A 20,899-nucleotide genomic window follows, 5' to 3' on the forward strand; every position below is an offset into this window, starting at 1 on the left:
CAAAAATCGCCGGGCGCCGCGAGGGCCCCCGCCGCCGCCCCGCCGCCTCCGCGCCGTTCCCCCGGGCCCCGCCGCCGCCCCGCGGTATTTTTGCCGGGCCGGGGCGGGCGTCGGGGGCTCGGCCGGCGTCGGGCGTCGGCGTCGGCGGGGCGCGGCGGGGCGTCGGCGGGGCGTCGGGGCGGGGGGCGGGCGGCGGGGGGGGGCGTCGCCGCGCGCGGCGGGGCGGGGGACGGCGGCGGCGGCGGGGCGGCGCGGGGGCGACGGCGGCGGGGGGGCGGCGGGCGGCGGGGCCGGCTTTGCCCTGCCAGGACCTGCCGGGCTCCATTCACGCCAACAAGTTTGGGAGAATGTTGAGTTCAATCACGCCGGAGCCGCGATGGAGCGCAGCGCACTGCAGGTACCGCGCCGCCCCGCGCCGCCCCGCGCGCCCCGCGCCCCCGCGCGCCCCGCCCCCGCCGCCGCGGAGCCTCCGCGCCGCTGCGCGCCCCCTCCCCTCCCCTCCCCTCCCCACCGCCCTCCCGCCCTCCGCCCTCCCTCCTCCTGCGCGGCGCTGCGCGGCGCGGCGCGGAGCCGGCGCTGATGCCGCTGCCGTGTTGTTGTTCCCCGCAGTGGGTCGGCGCCCCGTGCGGCTCGCACGGCCCCTACGTCTTCTACAGGGCGTTCCGCTTCCAGCGCCGCGGCGGCGGCCGGGCGCGGGTCCTCTCCCTCGGCGACTTCTTCTTCGTGCGGTGCCGCGCGGAGGAGCCCGCCTGCATCGCGGAGCTGCAGCTGCTCTGGGAGGAGCGCACCAGCCGGCAACTTCTCTCCAGCGCCAAACTTTATTTTCTCCCCGAGGACACCCCCCAGGGCAGGACCAGTGACCATGGCGAGGTGGTAAACGCAGCGCCGGCCCCCCCCCCCCCCCTTCCTCCGCGCCCGTTCCCCACCTGCATGCCCGGGCTCGGATACCCCCCTGCTCCCCCCTCCCCACCCGCGTCCCCCCTCCCCGCTGTGCGTGGCGGGGCAGCGCGGAGGGGCCGTGCCGGGCCGTGCCGTGCCGTGCCGTGCCGTCGGGGCGCACCGGTGCGCGCTGCCCGGGAACTTGTGCGGGCGGGGGGGGGTGGGGGGTGTCGGGGTGCGGGGCGCCCCCGGCCCGGCGGGCAGCGAAGTGCGTGCGGAGCTCGCCCTGCCCTTCTCCGGCTTCGCTAACAAAAAAAAGAAAAAGAAAAAACAACCCCAAAACAGACAGAAAACGGGGGGGGGGGAAACATTGGGGGGGGATTTCGATATTGTTCGGGGCTTTTTTTTTTTTTTTTTTTTTTTAGTATTCGATATGTTTAAGAGGGCGGAAATTACGAAATGGAGGCTGAGGGAGATCAAAAGCTATTGAGCTGGCAGGGACGTGTTGAATAAAGTGATAAATGACAGGTACGGGAATAATACATTCAAATAACTTGCAGATATGCCTGGGCGTATTTCGGAGCCGCCGTGCGGCCGGCGCAAAGACGCTGCGCACCGGCACCTACCGCCGGCGCCCGCGCAGCCCCGCCGCGGCTCCGCGCCCGCCCCGCACCGCCCGGGATGGGGCCGCGGAGCCGCGCAGGTTGCGCCCCCCCTCCCCGCCCCGGGCCGCCCGCCCGCCCGCTTCCCCCCCCACCGTCGCCGCTCCCTCCCCTAATTTGCTTTTCAAATGTATTGCTCCAGCGCGGTCCGTGGTCTGGGGAGGGGGAAGGATGAGGTACCCAGAAAGGGCTGCGGGGATGGGGAGGGTCCCCGCGAGGGGCTGGAAAGCAGGCGGGGGGGGGGGGGGGAGACACACGAGGTGTTTGGGGGGAACTTCTCTTGGAGGTGCCGGGGGGGGTTGTAGGTACAACGAGGGGCGGCTGTCCGCAGGGGCTGTTTTCGGAGGCACGCGTGGCTATAGGTGCCGACGTAGCCGTGTACCCGTACACATGCGTACGCAATCGAGACGCGTTTCGGAGCCACCTTCGCTCGCTGCCACCTCTTCGCTTTAATTTTCTGTGCGTGCCACTGAGATAAGGGAGCCTTTTCCTAAGAATCAGGGAGATGACAGTGAGCAATGGATGCTCTGAAATTGCCCATGGTGACTATTTAAAACCGTGCCTGTGTGTGTCTCGTGTGCGTGTGTAAAATGAAAGATATTTGGAAGGGGGGTGGGGTGGGGAAAGGGACACAAATCATTTTAATACGCCTTAATGATCAGCTCATGTTACTGTGGTAGGAACATCAGAGAAAATTAATCCTACCATTACGAGTAAAACGCTGCTCTGGTACGAGAGTTCTCAGCTGCGTGTACCTTCCTAATAATATGCACAGTTTTATTTATTTTTACATGCAAACACCGCTAGTAATTAGCCGTGTGATTATACTTGTGCATTTCATTGGGGCTTTAACTGATGTCATTCTGCATTATTCAACCATATGAAAACAATTTTCATTTAAGATAATGGCACGCCTTGAAATTATGCAAATGCCGGTCGTATTGTGTAGAATAATTATGACAAATGTAAAGCAGGTAAAAAGTTTCCTAATGCCGTTGTGTTTTACACCCCGGTGATGTCATTTCCCCTCTGGCCTAAGTTAGTCATTCATTAGCAGAGTAGCAGCAGCAGCAGCAGCAGCAACAGCAACAGCTCTGAGTGATACTTCTCTGGCAGGGAGCCTACAGAAACCGGCACTGAGAGCCAGGGCCTAGAGAGGGCAACATAACACTCCCATTAAGAAATGTACTTTGTTTTCACTTACTCCATTAACTTGTTTATAGACATGGGAATGATTTTTTTATTATCGATTTTTAATAGTTTGGAGCGATCCGAATTCCGCTCAGGGATGCGCAGGCAGCCGAGAGACAAAAGGCCGGGTGCCGGCGGGCGCGTTGCGAAGCGCCGTCTGGGGGTAACCGGCTTCACCGGGGCGCGGGGCGGCTCTTTCACCTAACTACCCCGCGGTCGCGGTCCCTGATGTAAAGGACATCCGTATCTGTCCCCAAAGCGGCGGCAGGGCTGCTTCTGGGGTCGCGAGGCTTCCTAACTCCAGGCTGGGCTCCTTCTGCGGGAGGAGGTGCAGCTCTCGAGTCAGAGGCGGCTTACAGCCGTCAGGGTAGACCTTATTCGTGGCGTGGGACTGCCGAGGGGGTAGAACACCTTGTCTTGCATCCGGGGAGCAGGGATGAAGTAACCGGTGCTTCAACACGTAATGCAAATCTGCGGTGTCCGAGGCAAAGGGCGACGGGGGCGCTCGCTGTCAGTAAAATTGTTGGTGAGAGGAGCGAGCGGTCGAATCGCAGGCTTGCGATCGAGCCCACCGGAGATTTAGGCATAGTTGTGAGCAGCTACCTGCGCTAGCGGCGTGATTAATAGAAGCAGCTCGCTGCCTGTTTTCCATAATAGCAGCATTGACATTATGACAATATTCAGCTAGTGGCTGCGAGGAGGTATGTAATGCTTCTGTTACTCAGAAATTTCTGATGGCGTATTTTATCTGATTGCCAAATGTTTGAGCTAATCAGCGATAAGTGTAAATATAAGTCTTTTTATAGCTAGTGGAATTCATCATCCAGACTTAAATATAACCCTGACTGCTGCTAAAACTGGATGTTTCCACACGCTGGGGCCCAGACCCAGCGAAGGGTTCAAGCCCAGGTGTGCTTCCACCGAGGTACCCCTCCCTCTGCCTAAGGCTGAGCATCCCCATAAGCCCAGCGGAGAAACTCTCCTTCATTCCCAGCAGGCAGCCGGAGAGTGCTTCCCAGGGAGTCTCAGTGGACGGCAGACGTGGGATGGGGCCGGTCGTGCGCTGCAGGTACCGGCTCTCCTTGCCCCCCGATGCTCATCGCATCCCAGAGCAACGTGCGTGGAGAGGCTGGGACCAGCTCCGGCATCAGGTTTGGACCAGTGGTCTTGCTGTGCAGGAGCAGCGGAGATGTTTTTGTGAGGGCGATGGTGCCATTGGGGATGCTGTTAGGTGAGCTAGAAGAGTTTTGCTCAACTTCACTGAAAACTTGTGTTGCTGCTTTAAAAAGACAGGGGCCCAGGTGTGCTGCCTCTCATCTCGCCATCAAGCCCAAAACTGCGGCAGGTGCAGCGCCGGTCAGAGAGTGGGAGCAGCCTTCTTCCCCTTCCCTCCAGTGGGGAAAAAAATGCCTGTCCTCTGTTTCTGGGAGGGCCACCGTGTAAACGGGGAAAGTGTCTGTTTTGCAGAGCAAATCACCACCTTGCCCTGGTTTTCTCAGCAGCTCCTGGGCCAGCGTGGTCCCCCCGTCACCTCCTGCGTGGAAAGGGAAGACCTCTGTGACGGCAGGTGCCTCGTGCAGGGCTCGGAGGAGGGTGCTCGGGGGGCTGCGAAGGTCCAGAGGGAGCGGCTGTAAGAGCGCACTGTCGTGCTTGAAACAGCTTCACGGGGTGCGTGTGGAAAGCAGCCCCCCAGCTCTTCCAGTGCTGTGGGAAGTAGATGCCCTGCCCGGTCCCCTCGCGCAGTGCCCTGTGCCCACGGTGCTCAGGGGGCACGAGGTGGGCTCAGCCCCCGAGCCCTGCAGCCCACGGCGTCCTGGCCGAATCCTCCTCCAGTTCATTTACTCCGCTCCGCTCCGGGGGGTAGCGTGGGGCTATGGAACCACTGACCTTTGCAGAAGCAGTTCTAGAGCAAAATGCTTGTTAGTGCCTTGTATTTTCATGTTTTTAAAGGTGTTGGCATTAATTAGGCTGGGCTTAAAAATATATATCAAAGCCGGTGCTCGTTAAATCCAGGGATGGTATTTGATGTGATGTGTACAATTCCTAAAAAACCCCAAACAAGCAATTAATTTACTTTGCGTGGTATGACGTTCCCTGCGTTGCCCTGTGTTGTGGCGAATGCTGCTTCTGCTGAGGCTGGACTCTCGGTGCGGATCAGCCTTTGGTTCATTCATCAGGAGCTAAGTTTACTACGAACTCGTGTTGATTTCATCTCTTCTCCCAAACTGGGGATCTGATGCAATGTTTTTCGCCTTGCAAATAATCCTTACTCATGCAAGTAATTTACATGAGTAAGCGTTGCTCATACAGAGGAGAGGAGAGAGCTAGTTTCCTGTAATTATTTCCCTAGCACTGTTTTGCATTTTCAGACTAATTGGGGGAAAGAAAAAAAAAAAAGAAAAAAAAAAAGTCACTCCATAAATGTATGTCATTGAGAATTGCAGAAGAGATTCTTCCAGAAAGTTAAGGGAGGCAGCGGGTTTGTTCTCTCTTCGTTTCGGGACAGATGCTCACAGCTTCCCTCAAAAGCCTGGTTGGTTTCCGAGGGGCTCTCCGTGTGCGGAGGTCCTGCCCCAGCGTGTAAAGGTAGCACAGGCTGGCCCGAGCGCGGGTTTTTACGCCGCTAGTGGTTTATTGCCACCCCCCTTGAAAAACGTGCTATTCCCTTTGCACAGAAACAGATTATTTGAAATGAGAACGGCCCCGTTTTAGTCTCCACGGTGTGTGCCTCATGCTCGTATCTGTCAACACTGGTAATGACAACACGTTTCAAACATGCAGATTATGGTTATTAAAGGGTGCTTTAAAAATCATGCTAATAGCATCAATCTCCAATGTACACTTGCTCAAATTAATTCAGCTTTGGAAATCAGGCGCACTGTAATAGCAGTGTTAGAGAAATGGCATTTGTCATAAAATATCATGGTTTTGGTAATTGCGTATCCACTCTGTATATTTTTATCTCTCTCGCCACCAGTAGCATATGCTGGCAAAGGAAGGAGAGGGCAATGGTATTACTCAGAGAAGCCACATGTTGCTAGCCATTAGCCGGCAATCTGGCGTATCTGGTCACTTAAGGCAGATTCCTTTTTTTTTCTTTTTTCTTTTTTTTTTTTTTTTTTTTTTGCCTCCCCTTTCCCTCTGCTTCACAGTGCATTCAGACTGTAAAATACACCCACTGCTCTCCGGAGTTGCTGTTCCCAGTCTGATCAGTGGCACTAAACATTAAACTCTTGTCTTTGGAGAATAATAGGCCTCACATGGTACACCCTCAAGCATGTTGAGATACTGTGCAGGCTGGAAAATAAAAATGTTCTAATTGTGTCTTTTAAATAAGCATAGGAGTGAATTAATTAGACTATATTTTGTCTTTAGTTGCTTAGTTACACAATAGTATTCCTAAGCATAAGTAAGATAAATTGGCTCTTTTTGTGCTGCTTGTCCCTTAATCATAATTACTGTATTGCTCAGGAGAGTAACGCATACATAGATTTTGCATTTTTAATAATATTCAAACAATATGCGAATGATACAGAAAGTATGTTCTGGTTCAAGCTCTTATATGCATTTATTCGGGAAGAAGTTCTACTGCTATGGGAGCAATATTTGCATTAGTTGCTCAGAGATGTAGTTCTGGGAAATACATAATTGAAATATTCTTGCAATGCTTGTTCTGGCCCTTTCATTCGCATTCAAAATAACAATGCCTTAAGTCTCCGAACAGTCATCCACTCTTGATTTAAGAGCTTTTCTCTTTGTGTGTGTATGTGTGTTTGTGCGTGTGCAGTGTGGGCTCACACCCAGCGTTAACCCTGCAGAGACTAAAGGCTCGCGTGATTCATAGTCTCGTATCAAGTTGAGCTTTTTATTTTGTAGCTAAAACGCAGTGAGAAGGTCAGATGAACGTCGGCATTTTATGGCATTAATCCAATGACCTTAATGCTTGGCAGGCGTCCATGTTTCTATGCAAAGGTGCCAGGGTTATAGATAATAAAAGAGTTTGTTTTCATTTTCTGGATATTTTAATCTTTCTTTGCAAAGCGTAGCCTCGGGTTTGGGGGGCTTGGGGCTGCTCCCGGGGGCCAAAACTTTAATTTCTTCCTGGGTTGTTGAACGTTAGCCGCTAATGATGGGCAGATTGATACAGATACCGAACAATGGAAGGTTCTGGCAAGAAACCCCCTAGACATGCTCAGTGGATGTATGTGAAAATTGGCTCCATTGTTCTGCTGTATGAAAAGCAAGTAAATTATTTACAGATATTTGCTAATTAAAGCACATATTGTTTTACCAGCACAATAGAACACAGTATAACAAAAGACAAAAGAATAAGCTTGCATAATTTAAACCTGCTAATGCAATGTACTCCTTGTTAAGAAAAATATAATTATGTAATCTACGAGGAAAGCTTTTCGTACTGTAACTGTAGTAGGCAAAATTAGGAATGAATTGCTTGTCAACTTGCCTCAACTAAAACAACTCTTCGAGATCTGTGAGCTATCTGATGGGAAAACATTTTGACTGAAGCCTATTTTCTCTTTGGTCAGAACTTCTATCTGTGATGACAGATAGAAAATTCAATTTGAACCTCTGCTCGGGAGCGGGAGGAGGGAGAAAAAACCACCCCAGAAATGAAGGAGGAGGCTTGCAGTAGAAATGTCAAGTTAAGCTGCTCACAGCCATCCTTCTGTGCGCTCCATCTCCACCCCGCTTCTGGCCCAGATGTACCAGTATCCCACAAAGCATCCTACAAAAACGCAGTGCTGCCCTGCCCCAGGACATTTTGCGTGTCTCCCTTTGGAAATACTGAGCCACGCGGAAAAAGCTGCTTGCTGATACAAGGGAAGGCGAATACCACAGGACTTCACGTGCTTCACCTCTGTCCTTGGTCTCCTCTTTTGGGTTTTGGACCCCAGCAGACGGGATGAACGCGTCGGGATGTAGCGTGCTCTGTCGGCATGAGTTTCAGACAGCTATGCGTGGCTGTGCTTAGGCTGGGGAAATAGTATGGTAGGCTGGGGAAATACCTGTCACCTGAATTTAACGAGATCATTATAGTCCTTTAAAGTAATTAGCGAAGGATTAACAGATGAAAGGTTCAGCCTTGGCCTCTTTAAAATTCTCCCCGCGCCAGGTAAATTCCTGGGCTGTGCATGTTCTCCCTGTCGGTTCACGGCTGGAGAGCGGTGGTCTCTGTAGGTCCCTGCACACTGGCGTCGCTGGGAGCATCGCAGAGCCAGACCCCCGCGGTCAGTTCTGCTCCGTGCATCCTTCGGGACACCTCCGTGTCTGGGCTGGGGGATGCACGAGGAGACGGCACCAAGCGAGGCACTCAGGGCAGGGAAAGGGGAAAAGAAGGCTGCCCCTGCCCGTGCCAAGCACTGGAGCCTCTTGTGAGGCTTCCCCATCGCTTGGTGATCCCACCTGCGGAACGGGAGCAGCGGTTCCTGCCTGCAGAGCTGTGCCCCGGCTCCCAGGTCTGCAGCCTGCTCAGAAGGGTTGCACTGGAAGAGCAACAGGTAGTGAGGGAACGGATGGCAGGAGAGTCCTTCATGGGCCTTGTAGGGAGGCTGAACAGGGCGCTTCCTGGAGCCAGACCTTTTCTATGACGCAGCCACTGTTTTTTAGCTAGTCTGTGATCCTGCAGTCTTAAAAAAACCCCGTGTACATGCCCAGTTGACAGCAGAGAGACAGGGCCTTCTTACTCTGGAGAAAGTCTCTGAGAGCAAAGCAGTGCTGTACAAATGTTCCCTGCCCCTTAGGGCTGAGCATGGTTCCTGGAGGAAAGCTTGGGTGAAGTGCTGCTCTAGGAGATGACTCTGGAGACCTGGGTTCAGGTTCCTCGGTGACTTTTGGCAAGTGGGTTGGGGCTGCATTGAGATGACCTGGTTTCCACCGCTGTCCCAAAGCCCTGGTAGCACCTGTACGGCAGAGAAGAGTTCTGGACTATAGACTCTGCTAACAGGACCTTTTGGTTTGACTATGCTGTCAAGTAAGGGTGACGATACTTTCCTCAAACACCCAGGTAAATGCATTTGGAAATAAGCCCCCTCTGTCCTTTCTCTGCCTCTGCAACACGACCTTCCGTTCCTCAAAGGGATCTAGAGCAGGGAACCGGATTCCTGGGGCGAGAGCTGCGTTGTTGCACAAGGTACCTAAATCACAAAAAATACCCAAAAACATGGGATGTGAAAAAAGTCCAGAATAATAGAGGCCTTTATGCTCAAATGAAATATGCAGTTCTATTATCCTCGGTGAATGCAGTCCGTAAGAGTCACGCTGTATTTTTTGCTCCCATGGATAAATGTGTTTTCATCAGCAATGTACTGGGTTGTAAAATATGCATCCCCAGCTATCTACCGTGCTAAAGGTTTCAGTAAAAAGGCTTGAAGATGTTTTCTAATGCAAATCGTACCGATCAGATAAATGACACGCGGTGTCTCCTGTAATTATCGGCAAGAGTTTTTACAGTACATCTCCTGTTTCTCTCTAGGCCACATATTTGATGTTAGGAGACAGCCAAGCAGGTGTTCGACTCGCTCGTGCCCTCCAGAATTCCTTAAATGACCTCTGGAAGCACTGGAGTGAAAACAGTCTCAGCACGTCAAAATTTTGAGATATCTCAGTCGCCGTAATTCTTTTAAGGCTGCCTCGGCGTCTCTAAAATATAAATCTTTCCTAGTTACTGGCAATGAGTGAGGAGTTGTGACGTACCGTATGCGGGTGTGCAATCAAGATGTACGACCTCCCTGTGCTGCCCTGTGACTCCCTGCCTTGTAAGAGTTAATATTTCTTCTAAAAAATAATTATCTGCTTTAAACTAGTCTAACTACCTGACCTCTTTCCCTGAATGTAAGTATTTCAACCATCTGCTGAGTCAGGCAATATAGCATTCTGTGCTTTCAGGAGGCTGTGATGGTTGCTTAGACAACAGTGACATAATATTTAAGCATAACGGCTCTCGAGAAGATACTGTCCCCTTCTCCCTGGATGACTTCTCTGAGAATGCAAATCTGATACGCTCTTAAAAAACAAGAGAGGGATGAGAAGGGTTTGTATCTTTCTTAACCATCTCCCCATTTCCCACTCGATAGGTGAAAGTATCGTGCTTTGCTCAGGAGTCTTGTAAGATGTGCTAAAATTACAGGCTGGCTAGATACCCACTTTTATAGAAACAGAAGAAAAAGTGCCTCTTTTTATAGTGAGTACTTATTTCAAGATTTAGGCAACTTTGTGGCTGGGAAAAGCATTGCCATTGGTCGATCAGCATCCGAAAAGGTGCATCTGAGATAAGTCTCATTCCTGAGCAGAGCTGAAATCGGCGCTGGCTGTTTCCTCCAGCAAACCTCATCTTGCTGTAGCAGGAAAAAATTGCAATTAAAGACTTAACCATGCAATGGAGACTTCATAAACATATCACTTCAGAGCACAGCTAATACACGATGAGTTCATTTTTGTATAGATATATATACGCACTGTCTGCGACGTGGGTGGTTTTTCATGTTTACACAGAGATATAATTATGAATGACATGAAGGTTATACAGCAGATTTCTTTAATCTTCTAACGGTTTGTTAGTCATGTGTCACCGTGTACCTGGTTTTTATTTATTCAACATCTGTATTCCTTTGTCACGTCGTTGAAAGGGTTTCTGTGGAAGGGCTGCGGCAGTAGGTGCGCAGCGGTTGATGCCGAATGGCGACGGGGGCTCCTCCGGCTGGCAGAGCCCTGCAGGTCCCGAGGCAACTTCTGTTGTGACACAGGGCCGTGGGACATTTTTGCTTAACCAAAAAAAAGGAGAGGGACCCTTTTGTCACCTGCTGCTCTGAAAAAAAAATAAAAAAAAAATACCCCACGACTCATAGTTTGGGTCTGAGCGCTTGGAAAGGTTGCTTAAGGATGTGTGAAAGCTTGGCAAGGTGCATCAAAATCCCAGAGCTGATGAAATAGTTGGGTGACCTCTCTTTGGGTGGCGTCGGGGCAGATGACCTCTTGTGTTAGCAAACTGCCGAGATGTGGGGAGGACAGCCGCTCTGGAAGCTGCCCGTGGCTCGGGCTCCTCAGACAGAGGGGGCTGAAGCTACCTGCCGCATTTTACTGCCTGAGAGTGAAAACATCTCTGGAGATGCGGTCCTTCGCTGGTGGGATTGGTGTGGGCACGTGGCTGGCTGTCTCTGAATTGGGCCCAAGATGAGCGGGAGCTCAGTGAGCAGTGAGAGAGAGCAGGTCTACCTGGTCCCACTCTGTGGGGCAGGATGACCCAAGGCAGGACTTGAAATATATATATATGGGGTCATTTTTCCGCTTTCTGGCGAAAAGTGAACTCGGCCTGTGGTGATCACGGGCGGTGCAAGGGGAGGACAGGAGGCTGATGCTGGTGCGGAGGAGGGCCGGGCGCTCCCAGCGCTGGAGAGGAGCTGCCACCCGCACCAGGGGCTCATCCTGCGGCTGTCGCCTCTGCGGGCCGGGCCCGGCCTTGGCCCCGCTTCCTTCGGGGCAACCTCAAACCCCACAGCGGTGTCTTTAATGGTAGGAACAGCTCTGGATTTTGTGGGGGTTTGATGGCAGGGGAGCTGCAGTCACTGCAGGTGCGAGATGGGCTGCCTTGGCCCGACAGCCATGAGGCGGGTGCTGCCATTGCTCGGTGGTTGTACAAGGCCCAGCCTAGCAGCCATAAGCACGAGCCTGTGGTTAGCCGCCCTCCTCAGGCAATCCCAGCCGATTTGGGGGCCAGCCTGGCACCCTGAGGGACCTAGCTGCCGCAGGGGTGATGGGGACAGGGTGCCCTTGGGGACGCAGCCGCTGCAGGGGTGACGGGGTGGCCCTGACAAGGGCTGTCGCCCAGCACGGCCTGTGAGGGTGGTTCAGCCGACAACTTCTGTCATGGCACAGTCACAGCCTGAATTTCTGTTACATTTTGTATTCGTGCAGTCCGCTTTTGTGCTCGTCCCTCTGTGGTGCTGTTCTGGGCGCCCCTTTGCGCCACGATGGCTGTACTTTGGGTCCCAGTGCCATTTTGTGAAGAGCTGAGGGTAGCGCGCAATGACCTTTCCTGGCCCCTCGCTTGGGTGTGGAGATGCTAAAAACTTAGTGTTTTCATGGCCACAGCCATGCCGCTGCCACAGAAAGCGTGTGGCTGGGGTGTGCTCTCCCCTGCCCCCCGAAAGCCGCCTCTCCCCCTGCCTCTCCGGTTCCCAACTCGTGGCAGCCTGGGCAGAGGCAGCAAGTGCACCAGCATGGCTTCCCCCTTGTTACAGTAGGGTGGGTTTTTTTCTTCCCTTTTTTTTTCTTCCTTTTTTTTTTTTCCTGTGTACACATCATGTGCGTGTGTGTGAAGGTTGTATTCTCGAAAACAAGTTTATTCATTGATGATGTAATAGTGATTGTACTTTTCTTTTGGTTAATAAATTGTCTGCTCAGCTTACTTTGTATGCCAGCCAAAATTAGTCATACCAGTTCTTGGAAAGGATATGAAGAAACTAGTAATTGAAATCATAATCATTTGATCATGAGAGCTATTTGGAAAATAATATTTTACCCAAAAACATGTCTGATCTCCAAGTCAGGTTTTTATTAAAACTGCTGCTAAATAGATTTCTCTAGTGTGGAATATTAGAAATTGTGTAGTAGCTGGTGATGGTATTCAACATCCTAAAAGAGGACTTCATCCAGAAACTGCTGAGACTGTCTGCAGGCAGGCTGATATTTATATGTATTTTATATTTTTTTTTCCATCCTGACATTTAATAATCACCATGTAATAGCTATAAAATGCATAGCAACTACAGCTTTTTTATTTCGAGTGGATGGTGTAATGAAATTGGGTGAAACCATCCATTGAAATTGTACTTTGTAGTACCCAACGCTTGTTTACAAAGTATTGACATTTGTCATAAACAGAGATTTAAAACATCACCATTATTGTTTGTTGTTTGGTGGAAGCTCTTATGCTGTGCAATGATAAAGGAAAAGATTTTATTACAAGCTTGCTTAGCATATGAGCATGCCATTCATTTCTGACCAAATATTTGTTATTGCACTAAATGTAATGAAGGTGCCTGCTTATAAAACAATTTTGTATTATATAAGGGAGAGTGGAATATCAGATCTGTTTGTTTTGTTTTGTTTTTTTTTACCAGAGATACTTCAGGTTTTGTATTGTGTGTAACTTATCACAATAAAGCTTTTTTTTTTTTCCCCTATTGAGCAGTATTTTATTTCCTGAGGAATGTGTTCAGTGGGGGAAAAAAAAAAACACGCAGAAAGAATCAATCATGCTTTTCTCTTTGTTTAATAACTCAAAGAATTTTTCTCCCTTTCGCAAATACTTGTGTTTATTTGAGAGAAAAATTGGATTCTGGTTTATTTATTTCAGGAACCTGTAACCTTATTTAGCGCTAGAAATGTGCGGTGTGCAAGGTGTGGTGTGCAGCCAGCTCTCGTTACAACATAAATTATTTCTGCTGTTTTAACTAAAAATGTGGAGTGTATCTTGCTGGATATGTGTGTATGTTTGTTTATTTTTTGAGGCTTTCTTGAGCCCTTGCTCACTGGAGTCAGCTATAATACATTCTGCTTATTCATCATGACTGAGAGGAGTTGATTGTTTCCTGGAAGGATAAAATTCAGCAATTAGAGCTGTTTAATTCGAGTATATGTTCTGGAGGCTAAACTAAGTTTAAGTGCTTTTCTTAGAATGTATGTTTAAAAAGGGAAAAAAGCTACAGTTCTGATCTTGAAAAAGGTTTTAAGAAACATGAGAATGTGCAAGCTTCTTTTGGTGGGAAGCACATAACATTTATGTAGTATTTCTTTTGGGATTACATCACAGTTTTATTTAATTTTTAGGACAAAAGTTAAATTCAATATTTGTGTATAAGCCAAGGGAAAATGTACCATAAACAGAGGAATTTTCTGGTGAGTCAGAGTTCCAAGAATCTGAGATTTACTTAGTCCATTTATTTCAGGACTAGCTATAACCATTAGTCATCCAGCCATGAATTTTTACATTTGCAGCTAATTGCACCTAAAAAACAAACTTTCCCTCAAGGCTTTGGGTTATAGAATGTGATTTGGCAACCTGCATTTCAAATGTCTTTTAGGATCATTGCTCCGGTCCTAGAAATTGTCTCTAGATCATGTGTATTTGTTTCGAGTAAACAACTAATATTTCCACTTAGGTGGCAGGAGGAATAAATGAACTACTAGCTTTTCTGTATTACAGAAAAATTAATCTGCCAACAGCAAGATAGGCTTTTCCAATAGCCTGGGGGCAGGGGGGCAGCGTTACGGGTTTATCTGTCATCGTGGAGCCCTGCGTGACATGTCGTATTCTCGTTTGACCGCTTCTTGCAGGATGAAGTTATTGCTGTTTCAGAGAAAGTTACTGTGAAGCTTGAGGACTTGGCAAAATGGGCACAGTCCGATTTCTCCAAGTGGAAGTGTGGTTTCCGGGCTGAGCCGGTCAAGCCGATGGATGTGGGGAAGAATGGGCAGAAGGAGGCCTTGACGAGATACAGACAATCCACGCTCAACAGCGGCTTGAACTTCAAAGACATCCTGAAGGAAAAGGCTGACCTTGGTGAGTATCCCTTACTTTCTTCTGTGGGGAGGGGCCTGCGGGTGAGCGTCTTTCGAAGGCGGAGGAGCCCGATCCTGCCAAGCCATCGCCGATTCCCAAAGGTATGTCTGTGCTTCAGGCGGAGGTGTGGTGATGAGATACCCGAGCGGGATGGGTGGTGGTGGTGACCTCGTCACAGGCTTCTTCAAGATTAGCGTGGGGTAACTCTGCGGGGTGACTACCTGCCTTGTCTGTAGACACATCGCTGAGCGCTAGGCTCAAACCCTGAAGATGCATGCACAAGTAATTGTCAAAGGCTCTCCCTGGGGCTCTACAGGCCTGGGGATCAGGTCAGAGCTGTGCATTGTGGGCAGAGGAGCCTGAGACATCTTCCCAAGGCCTCCTCCAACGGGCAGGGTTAAGCAAAGGCCTTTCCCTCCTTGCGTCCTATCTTCCCCAAGTGCAGGATTGTCATCTGCTTTTGGCACTTGTCCTGTCTCCATAAGGTGAGCCTTGTGTCCTGTTTGTTAGGGAGATAGATAACCCTTCTGTAGCCTTCTACAGTGTTTCCTAGTGAGCTTTATGTTACTGTAGGAGATGGTAGCTCTGCTACCTTGGATGGTTGCAGACAGGCTGGCAGCTCTGGGGCTGCTTTTGTACCTCACAGACACTTAGATCTCTAAATACTGTGGTGGGAGTTCAGGGTCCGAGGGAGGTGAGTCTCCTGTTGGTAAATGTGCCTGTTTGCAGTATTAGGACGTTGGATGCGTAATAGCTGTCAGAGGTGGCATTTTGAAGTGCATCCCAGGGACATTTCTCTGTTGTATCCAGCTTTTAACAAATGTTCCAAGTTTGAAGAGCATCAAATTTAGGTCGTAATGGGTGGAAAGGTAAGAAATTAAAAGCTAAGGCTGATGCATGTGAGGAAATGTTTTTGTACCTATGTGAACAGGAGATGCAGGGCCAAGTTCAGTTTTATAATGGCACGACTGTGTTGGCATTGAAGCCAAGTTACACTAAGCTGAAGATCTGTCTTGGAGGACTTACCTTCTGCATCTTGTTTTTTCTGATCCTATCAAACGGTGAAGTGATTTTGTCAATCTCGCGTTTCACCTTTAGATACGTAGGTTGGAAGATTAAAGTACAATTGGAAGTGGATCTGATTTTTCATTAAATCTCCAGGAAAAAAAAATAACCCGTGCAATTCTTTTCCTTTGCGTTACTGTGTGGTTTCTTCTGGTTCACAATTACATGCAGTAATTTTGTCTGCTATTGCCCTGGCATCTTCTTTGCTCACTACATCTATTTGCATTTGTTTGCTGTGTCGAAAGAATCTTAATGTTTTTCAGACAGAACTTTTGTGTGTTAATGTTTTCTTGTTTATGTTTTTAACAAACAAAAAAACCCTTATGGTAAGTTATGAAATTGCTATTATGTACTCTAGGAGCCAAAGAAAATTATCTTTAAGTCTAAAGCCTTTGAAAGTAGGGGTTATACTGAAAACGCTTATGGAATGCAAACTATATGGTATAATTTTGATAACCCACATTCTGATGTTGCTCATTTTCGGTTGGTGGCTCTGGCTTTCTTACTGTTTTTTGTTTTTTTTTTCCCCAGTAGAAAAGGGTATTTTGATTAATGTTTGATTATGATTGCCTTTTTCTTCATCATGACTGGTTGGTGGGAATGAAAAAAAGGTTCAGGAAGACCTATAGCTGATTAGGCACGTTGATAGAGACAACTGATCTAGCCTATGAGAGGCAGTCAAAGAAATTTCTTAAATCTAGTACTAAGATGATTTTTTCCTGTTTGAAAGACCCAAGAATTTAAGCATATTTTGCTTCGCGGATCTGAGAAGGACTCAGAACAGTGATCTTCATTGCTTGTGAAACAGCCCTATTTGGTTGTGTGCTGTAGGCAACCCTTGAACGCAGGTGTTTGGCTTAACTATGGGATGGAGGTTTAACACCCACCAGGTGAAGAAGATTTACTTCTCACTCTGAGTGGTTGATCAAGGTTGACATCGTGCTCTGGGAATTGTCATATCCCTAGTTGTGGGCAAAGGCAGTAGCATAATGTGCAGTGTCCAAGGCGCAGAGATTTGAGCTGCCGGTGTTGTATCTTCTCTGCTGTCAAAGTGGCAGGTTTAGTGCCTGTTAACGACGTGTGCCCACAGACTTTTTCCAATACTCAGCATCTTGCCAACAGAGCAACGCTCAGCTGCAGTGATCTAAGATTTACTGGCAATAACTTCTCCAGCACAATGGGATGGGGTAGTTTTTCTCTTAAAATAGGGTTGTAAATGGGGTGTGCTGTCATGTAAAGGTCCCTCAGGTGAGAGCATCGGCACAGCTATATTAGCAAGGTTAATCAGCCCAAATGGAGAGGTGGTCTCCTGCACATCCACCCCTTCCCACCACCGGTCCCCTCCTCATCAGGTACTTGGTGCTGTGCCCATAGGGATGTTTCACGGAGGGCTTCGCCACAGGGCAGAGTGCGGTGGCTGTGACGGTGCGGACCACTTTGTGCAGAACTTGGATCTGAAGGGAAGAAATCCCTTCTTGTGCTAGTCTGGCTGGCCATGCATGAGTCCGCTAGTGACATTTAACCCTGGCTGTAGACGAGGAAGTTGCTGAACCAGGTGTTGAAAAGGCCTAGATAAACAAGGTGATCTCCTGGACCCCTTTTTTCCTATGAAACGGCATGTTTCCATTACAGAAAAATCCCATAAAAGTGAGTAGATTCTGAAATTTCTCCTACTAGATGTTTTTGAACCAAGCTGTAGAAGGTAATAGGAAATTATATCCCTACCAAAAAGTTCAAAAATCTTCACAGAAGAAACAAAATCAGTTTTCGCACACTGTCCAGGAGTGGGGAAGGGGGAAGTAACCTGGATGAAATGGAAACATGGCTGATACAGAGCCACAGAAGTAGCACTGTGCAAACACACTTAATTAAACACATTGCTGTTGGGAGCAGGGCAGCTTTAAACAATAACCAGGCAAAGCAAGGCCTGGTGTGAGCAGCATATACCCCTGTACCATACGTTTTGCGGCACTCATGTCGCCAAAAGTAAGGCAGCACCTGGTTAATCCACAACCTGGAGAGACCATGCACCTATAATTAAAAGTTGACCCTAATTCAAATTCAGAAGTTCTGTCTCCTTTTTTGTTCTTTTTTCTCTTCTCTTTTTTCCTCTTTATTCTTCTTTCTTTTCTCTTTTTTCTCTTTTTGTTTTCTCTTTGCCTTTATTTGCTGCAGAAACTGTTTTTTTCTATAAAATGCCATTGTTTTTATCACTAGTGAATTATGCAGAACTTTTCCTTAGGACTGTATTAAATAAAAGATCTAGCAATGGTATTTTTTTGTGCGAGCTTCAAGATTTCAGCCTGAAAAATGATTTTTAAGAATTATTTCTTTTGCCTCTTGAGGTATTTATGTTATACATTCTGTGCTTTTCTACAAATATGTCAATATTGAATGCTAGCAGTTTATGTCTTAAGACTATTTATAGCTTTCTGAATATTTCTTTCAAATGTTGAGAAAAATAAAGAATAACAACAATGCAGCATATAAAAATAGAGTTGCTCAGGAATGTATTATTCATAATGAACATGAGAACCTGTTTTTCCAGAAGAATTGGTCTGATTAAATCATTCACTACTAAGGCCGCTAGTTATTTATTTTTGTCTTTAGAATTATTTAGGGGATTTTTCTTTGTAATAAATGGACTTGTATACCCATATTTGGTAAACGAGTGGGAAGTCACCAAATGAGGAATTATTTCATTTTACAAAATTTTTAGCAACCAAGCAATGTAAACACTATCGGTTAAATATGGCAAAGTTGCATATTTGTATTCCTTGGGCTATAGTTCGAAAAAAAATTTCAAATTATTTTATATAACACTGCTTCTTACAGACTTCCTTTAAGTGAAGTATGAAAGCTGCAGTGTAAGCTTTATTGGCCTATAAATATGTCATTATAGTTGGACTACATTTATATGCTTTGGATTGTTGTTTAAGCCAAGAAAATATGTCTTTACAGGTTGACTTTTTATTGAAACCCTTTGAGGCATACAACAGAATGTATTTTAGGCCAAGGTTATTAAAACAGCATTTTCATTTTTGCAGCAGACTCATTGTCAATTATGCTGCCACAAACTGTCTGTGGATAGGCAGTTATGAATGGTTTCATCTCTAAATGTGTCTTTAGAAAAAGAAATAAAAGATAGAGGAGTCAGAGCTGAAATTGAGAGAAGAGACTGAGGGGAAAATGACTGAATTTAGTGCTCACCGGCTGCGTTGGTTTGGGTTAGGCTGGGCTGTGGCACTGCCTGGATTTAGCCGAGGAACAAATGGTCCCTGTGCCGGGCTGGAGAGGTGGGAGCCGCTGCCGCCCCAGCCGGGCAACCTGCATCCCTCTGGCTCACGAGTCTGTTGTGGCAGAGCTCTGGGTTTGGTCCCCAGACTGGCATTACTGCTCCTTTATCCGTCCTTTATCAGTCCTTTATCGTGCCAAGGTGGGTGGTTGAGGTTGCTGTGCTGCGGGCACTCCCGTTCCTGCACTGACATCGTTAGTAATGGGCATGAGCAAGTTCTGGTGCTTACTGATGGGGTTTTTGCTGCAGTTACTGCTTTTTTTGTTTGGGTCCAGTGAGGGGGAACCCAAAGAAAATTTAGCAATCAGTCTTGTCCTGCCTTTCATTCCCCAGTCATGCACTTGGGGGTGTAGAATCTGGATCTTTGTTCTGTGTGAAATCCAGGAAAATCAAGTACTGCATCTAGCTGAGGTTTATATTTCAGCAGTCACCCTTTTCCAATCCATAGGTGGTTTTCCAACGGTTGTTTCCTGCTTTGCTCTTTTGAACCCTCCAGCAGAGCTTGCCGGGCAGGGGCTGGATGCTGCAGGACTGGCTCACTCTCTCATTTCCTTCTCTTCTTTACCAGTCTCATAATTTGCATGGCTTCATCTGGGAGATCCCAGCTCCTTGTTAGATCTTGTGTTGCCATATAAATTGGCTGATCTCCAGCAGATTGCAGTGAATTTGGGAGGAGAAGCAGAGCAGGGATGACCCCTTAGTGCACCGGCAGGTGCTGGGCTGCTGCATGGCCCTTCTGATTTCACTTGCCAATGGCCTTGCAACAGGCATGACTTCTCCAGATGAAGGTTATCAAGTCGTAATGTAGTCAAGCTATAATATTATCGAAACTGATAATCTGCAGCTGTAATGTGCTCAGACACTTGCGGTGACTTCTGAACTGACGCCGACTCTCCTTTTTTCATTGTTTGTCGCATGCTGCTGAGTTCAGGCTCGCCTGGCTTAACTTGATGCAATAATTTTCTGACCAACTAATTGTTAGCTATTCAGAGTACAGCTACTTGGGATACTTTGTGCCTAAGTCATGCCTTTAACTGTCTTCCCCTCCCCTTCTTTGTTTGTCTGTACTCTTTGCCTCTTCCTTCTGCCTTCCTGTCCCCATTGCCCTAGCTGAATGCCATTTTGATCTTGATAAAGCTCCTGTACGTGTCCTATTATCCCATTTTCCCTTCTCTGCCCTTGTGCACCGTATGTTGTTTTTTGTATCGTGGGTCACAGTGACCTCTCTAACTCATTTTAACCAGCCCAACACATAACAGCTCTTTTGCCATAGATGAGGCTATTACATGACTTGTCTGTTGTGCTCCGTGGAGCCTGAATGGAGGAGGACATCTCCCTTGGGAAAAAAGACTGTGGCCTGGTGTTTTCTTCTGTGTTGTGCAGCTCCTAGCACATGCTAGCACCACTGCAGCAGAACGAGAGCACTGGCAGGCTGCGGAGCAGCACTGTTGGCATTGCTGTTCAGACAGGCTGTGGAGCAGGAAGGCTTCCTTTGGTTGTACACCTTCTTTTGGTTTAATTACCGCTTACCTTTAGCATTAACATGTTTGGAATTGGAGATAACCTGAGGTGCTGAGCAGACAGACAATTTTGTCTGGCCTTGCGTGAAGAGGGCAAGATAAATGTTTATTTTTATTATTTGTCAACTAGTTGGTTTAAGATAACTAATGCTTGTTGGCTTTAGTTGCTGGCTGCCTTTTAACTGTGATGTTGTTGTTAGGTGCAGTGTACCCCCAATAATCCTGTGATAATGACATATTTGCTCCTGGAGGGAACCCTATCTCCAGTAGCGTTTTGGGGCTCTCCCTCCTCACTTGCCCCTCTCTCTTGAGCCGCTGCTGCTCTCCTGTGCACCTTCCCCAGTCTCCCTGGGAAGAGGTTGGCAGGGTCCTGGGGAGGTTTTCTGTAGCCACCTGGTCCTTCCCGAGGCCACGTGTTTGCCTGAGCAATGCTGGGATGATTTAAGCACTGTTAATTTCTTCTTTTCTCAGGGGACAGCCTACTTCATTACAGAGGAAGTGTATGGGGGAGACAAAAACATTTTATTATGCAGCACTGGCTATGGAAGCCTTTCATTCGCCACTGGATTGTGTTGAGCCTAATCTATTTGTGGCTCTTGAAAGGAGTGTTAATACCACACATCTCAATCTTCAAGCGTGCCTTATCAAAGAGACAGAATTTGGATTTCTTCTCAAACTTTGACCCGCCTTTGAGCTCTTATAGAAG

The 20,899-nt window shown here is 48.1% G+C and overlaps 1 protein-coding gene across 1 annotated transcript in view; it reads left to right on the forward strand.

The window, feature by feature from the left end:
* The first annotated feature begins 275 nt into the window (after positions 1 to 275).
* Positions 276 to 20,899, forward strand: part of ARID5B (AT-rich interaction domain 5B) — a 122,099-nt gene continuing 101,475 nt past the window's right edge. The window contains 3 exon segments of the mRNA XM_075757911.1: positions 276 to 397; positions 610 to 870; positions 14,088 to 14,313. Coding sequence (XP_075614026.1) covers positions 377 to 397; positions 610 to 870; positions 14,088 to 14,313 — 508 coding nt within the window. The 5' untranslated portion in view covers positions 276 to 376.

Source organism: Balearica regulorum, chromosome 7 (assembly GCF_011004875.1).
Source record: "Balearica regulorum gibbericeps isolate bBalReg1 chromosome 7, bBalReg1.pri, whole genome shotgun sequence".
NCBI lineage: Eukaryota > Metazoa > Chordata > Aves > Gruiformes > Gruidae > Balearica > Balearica regulorum.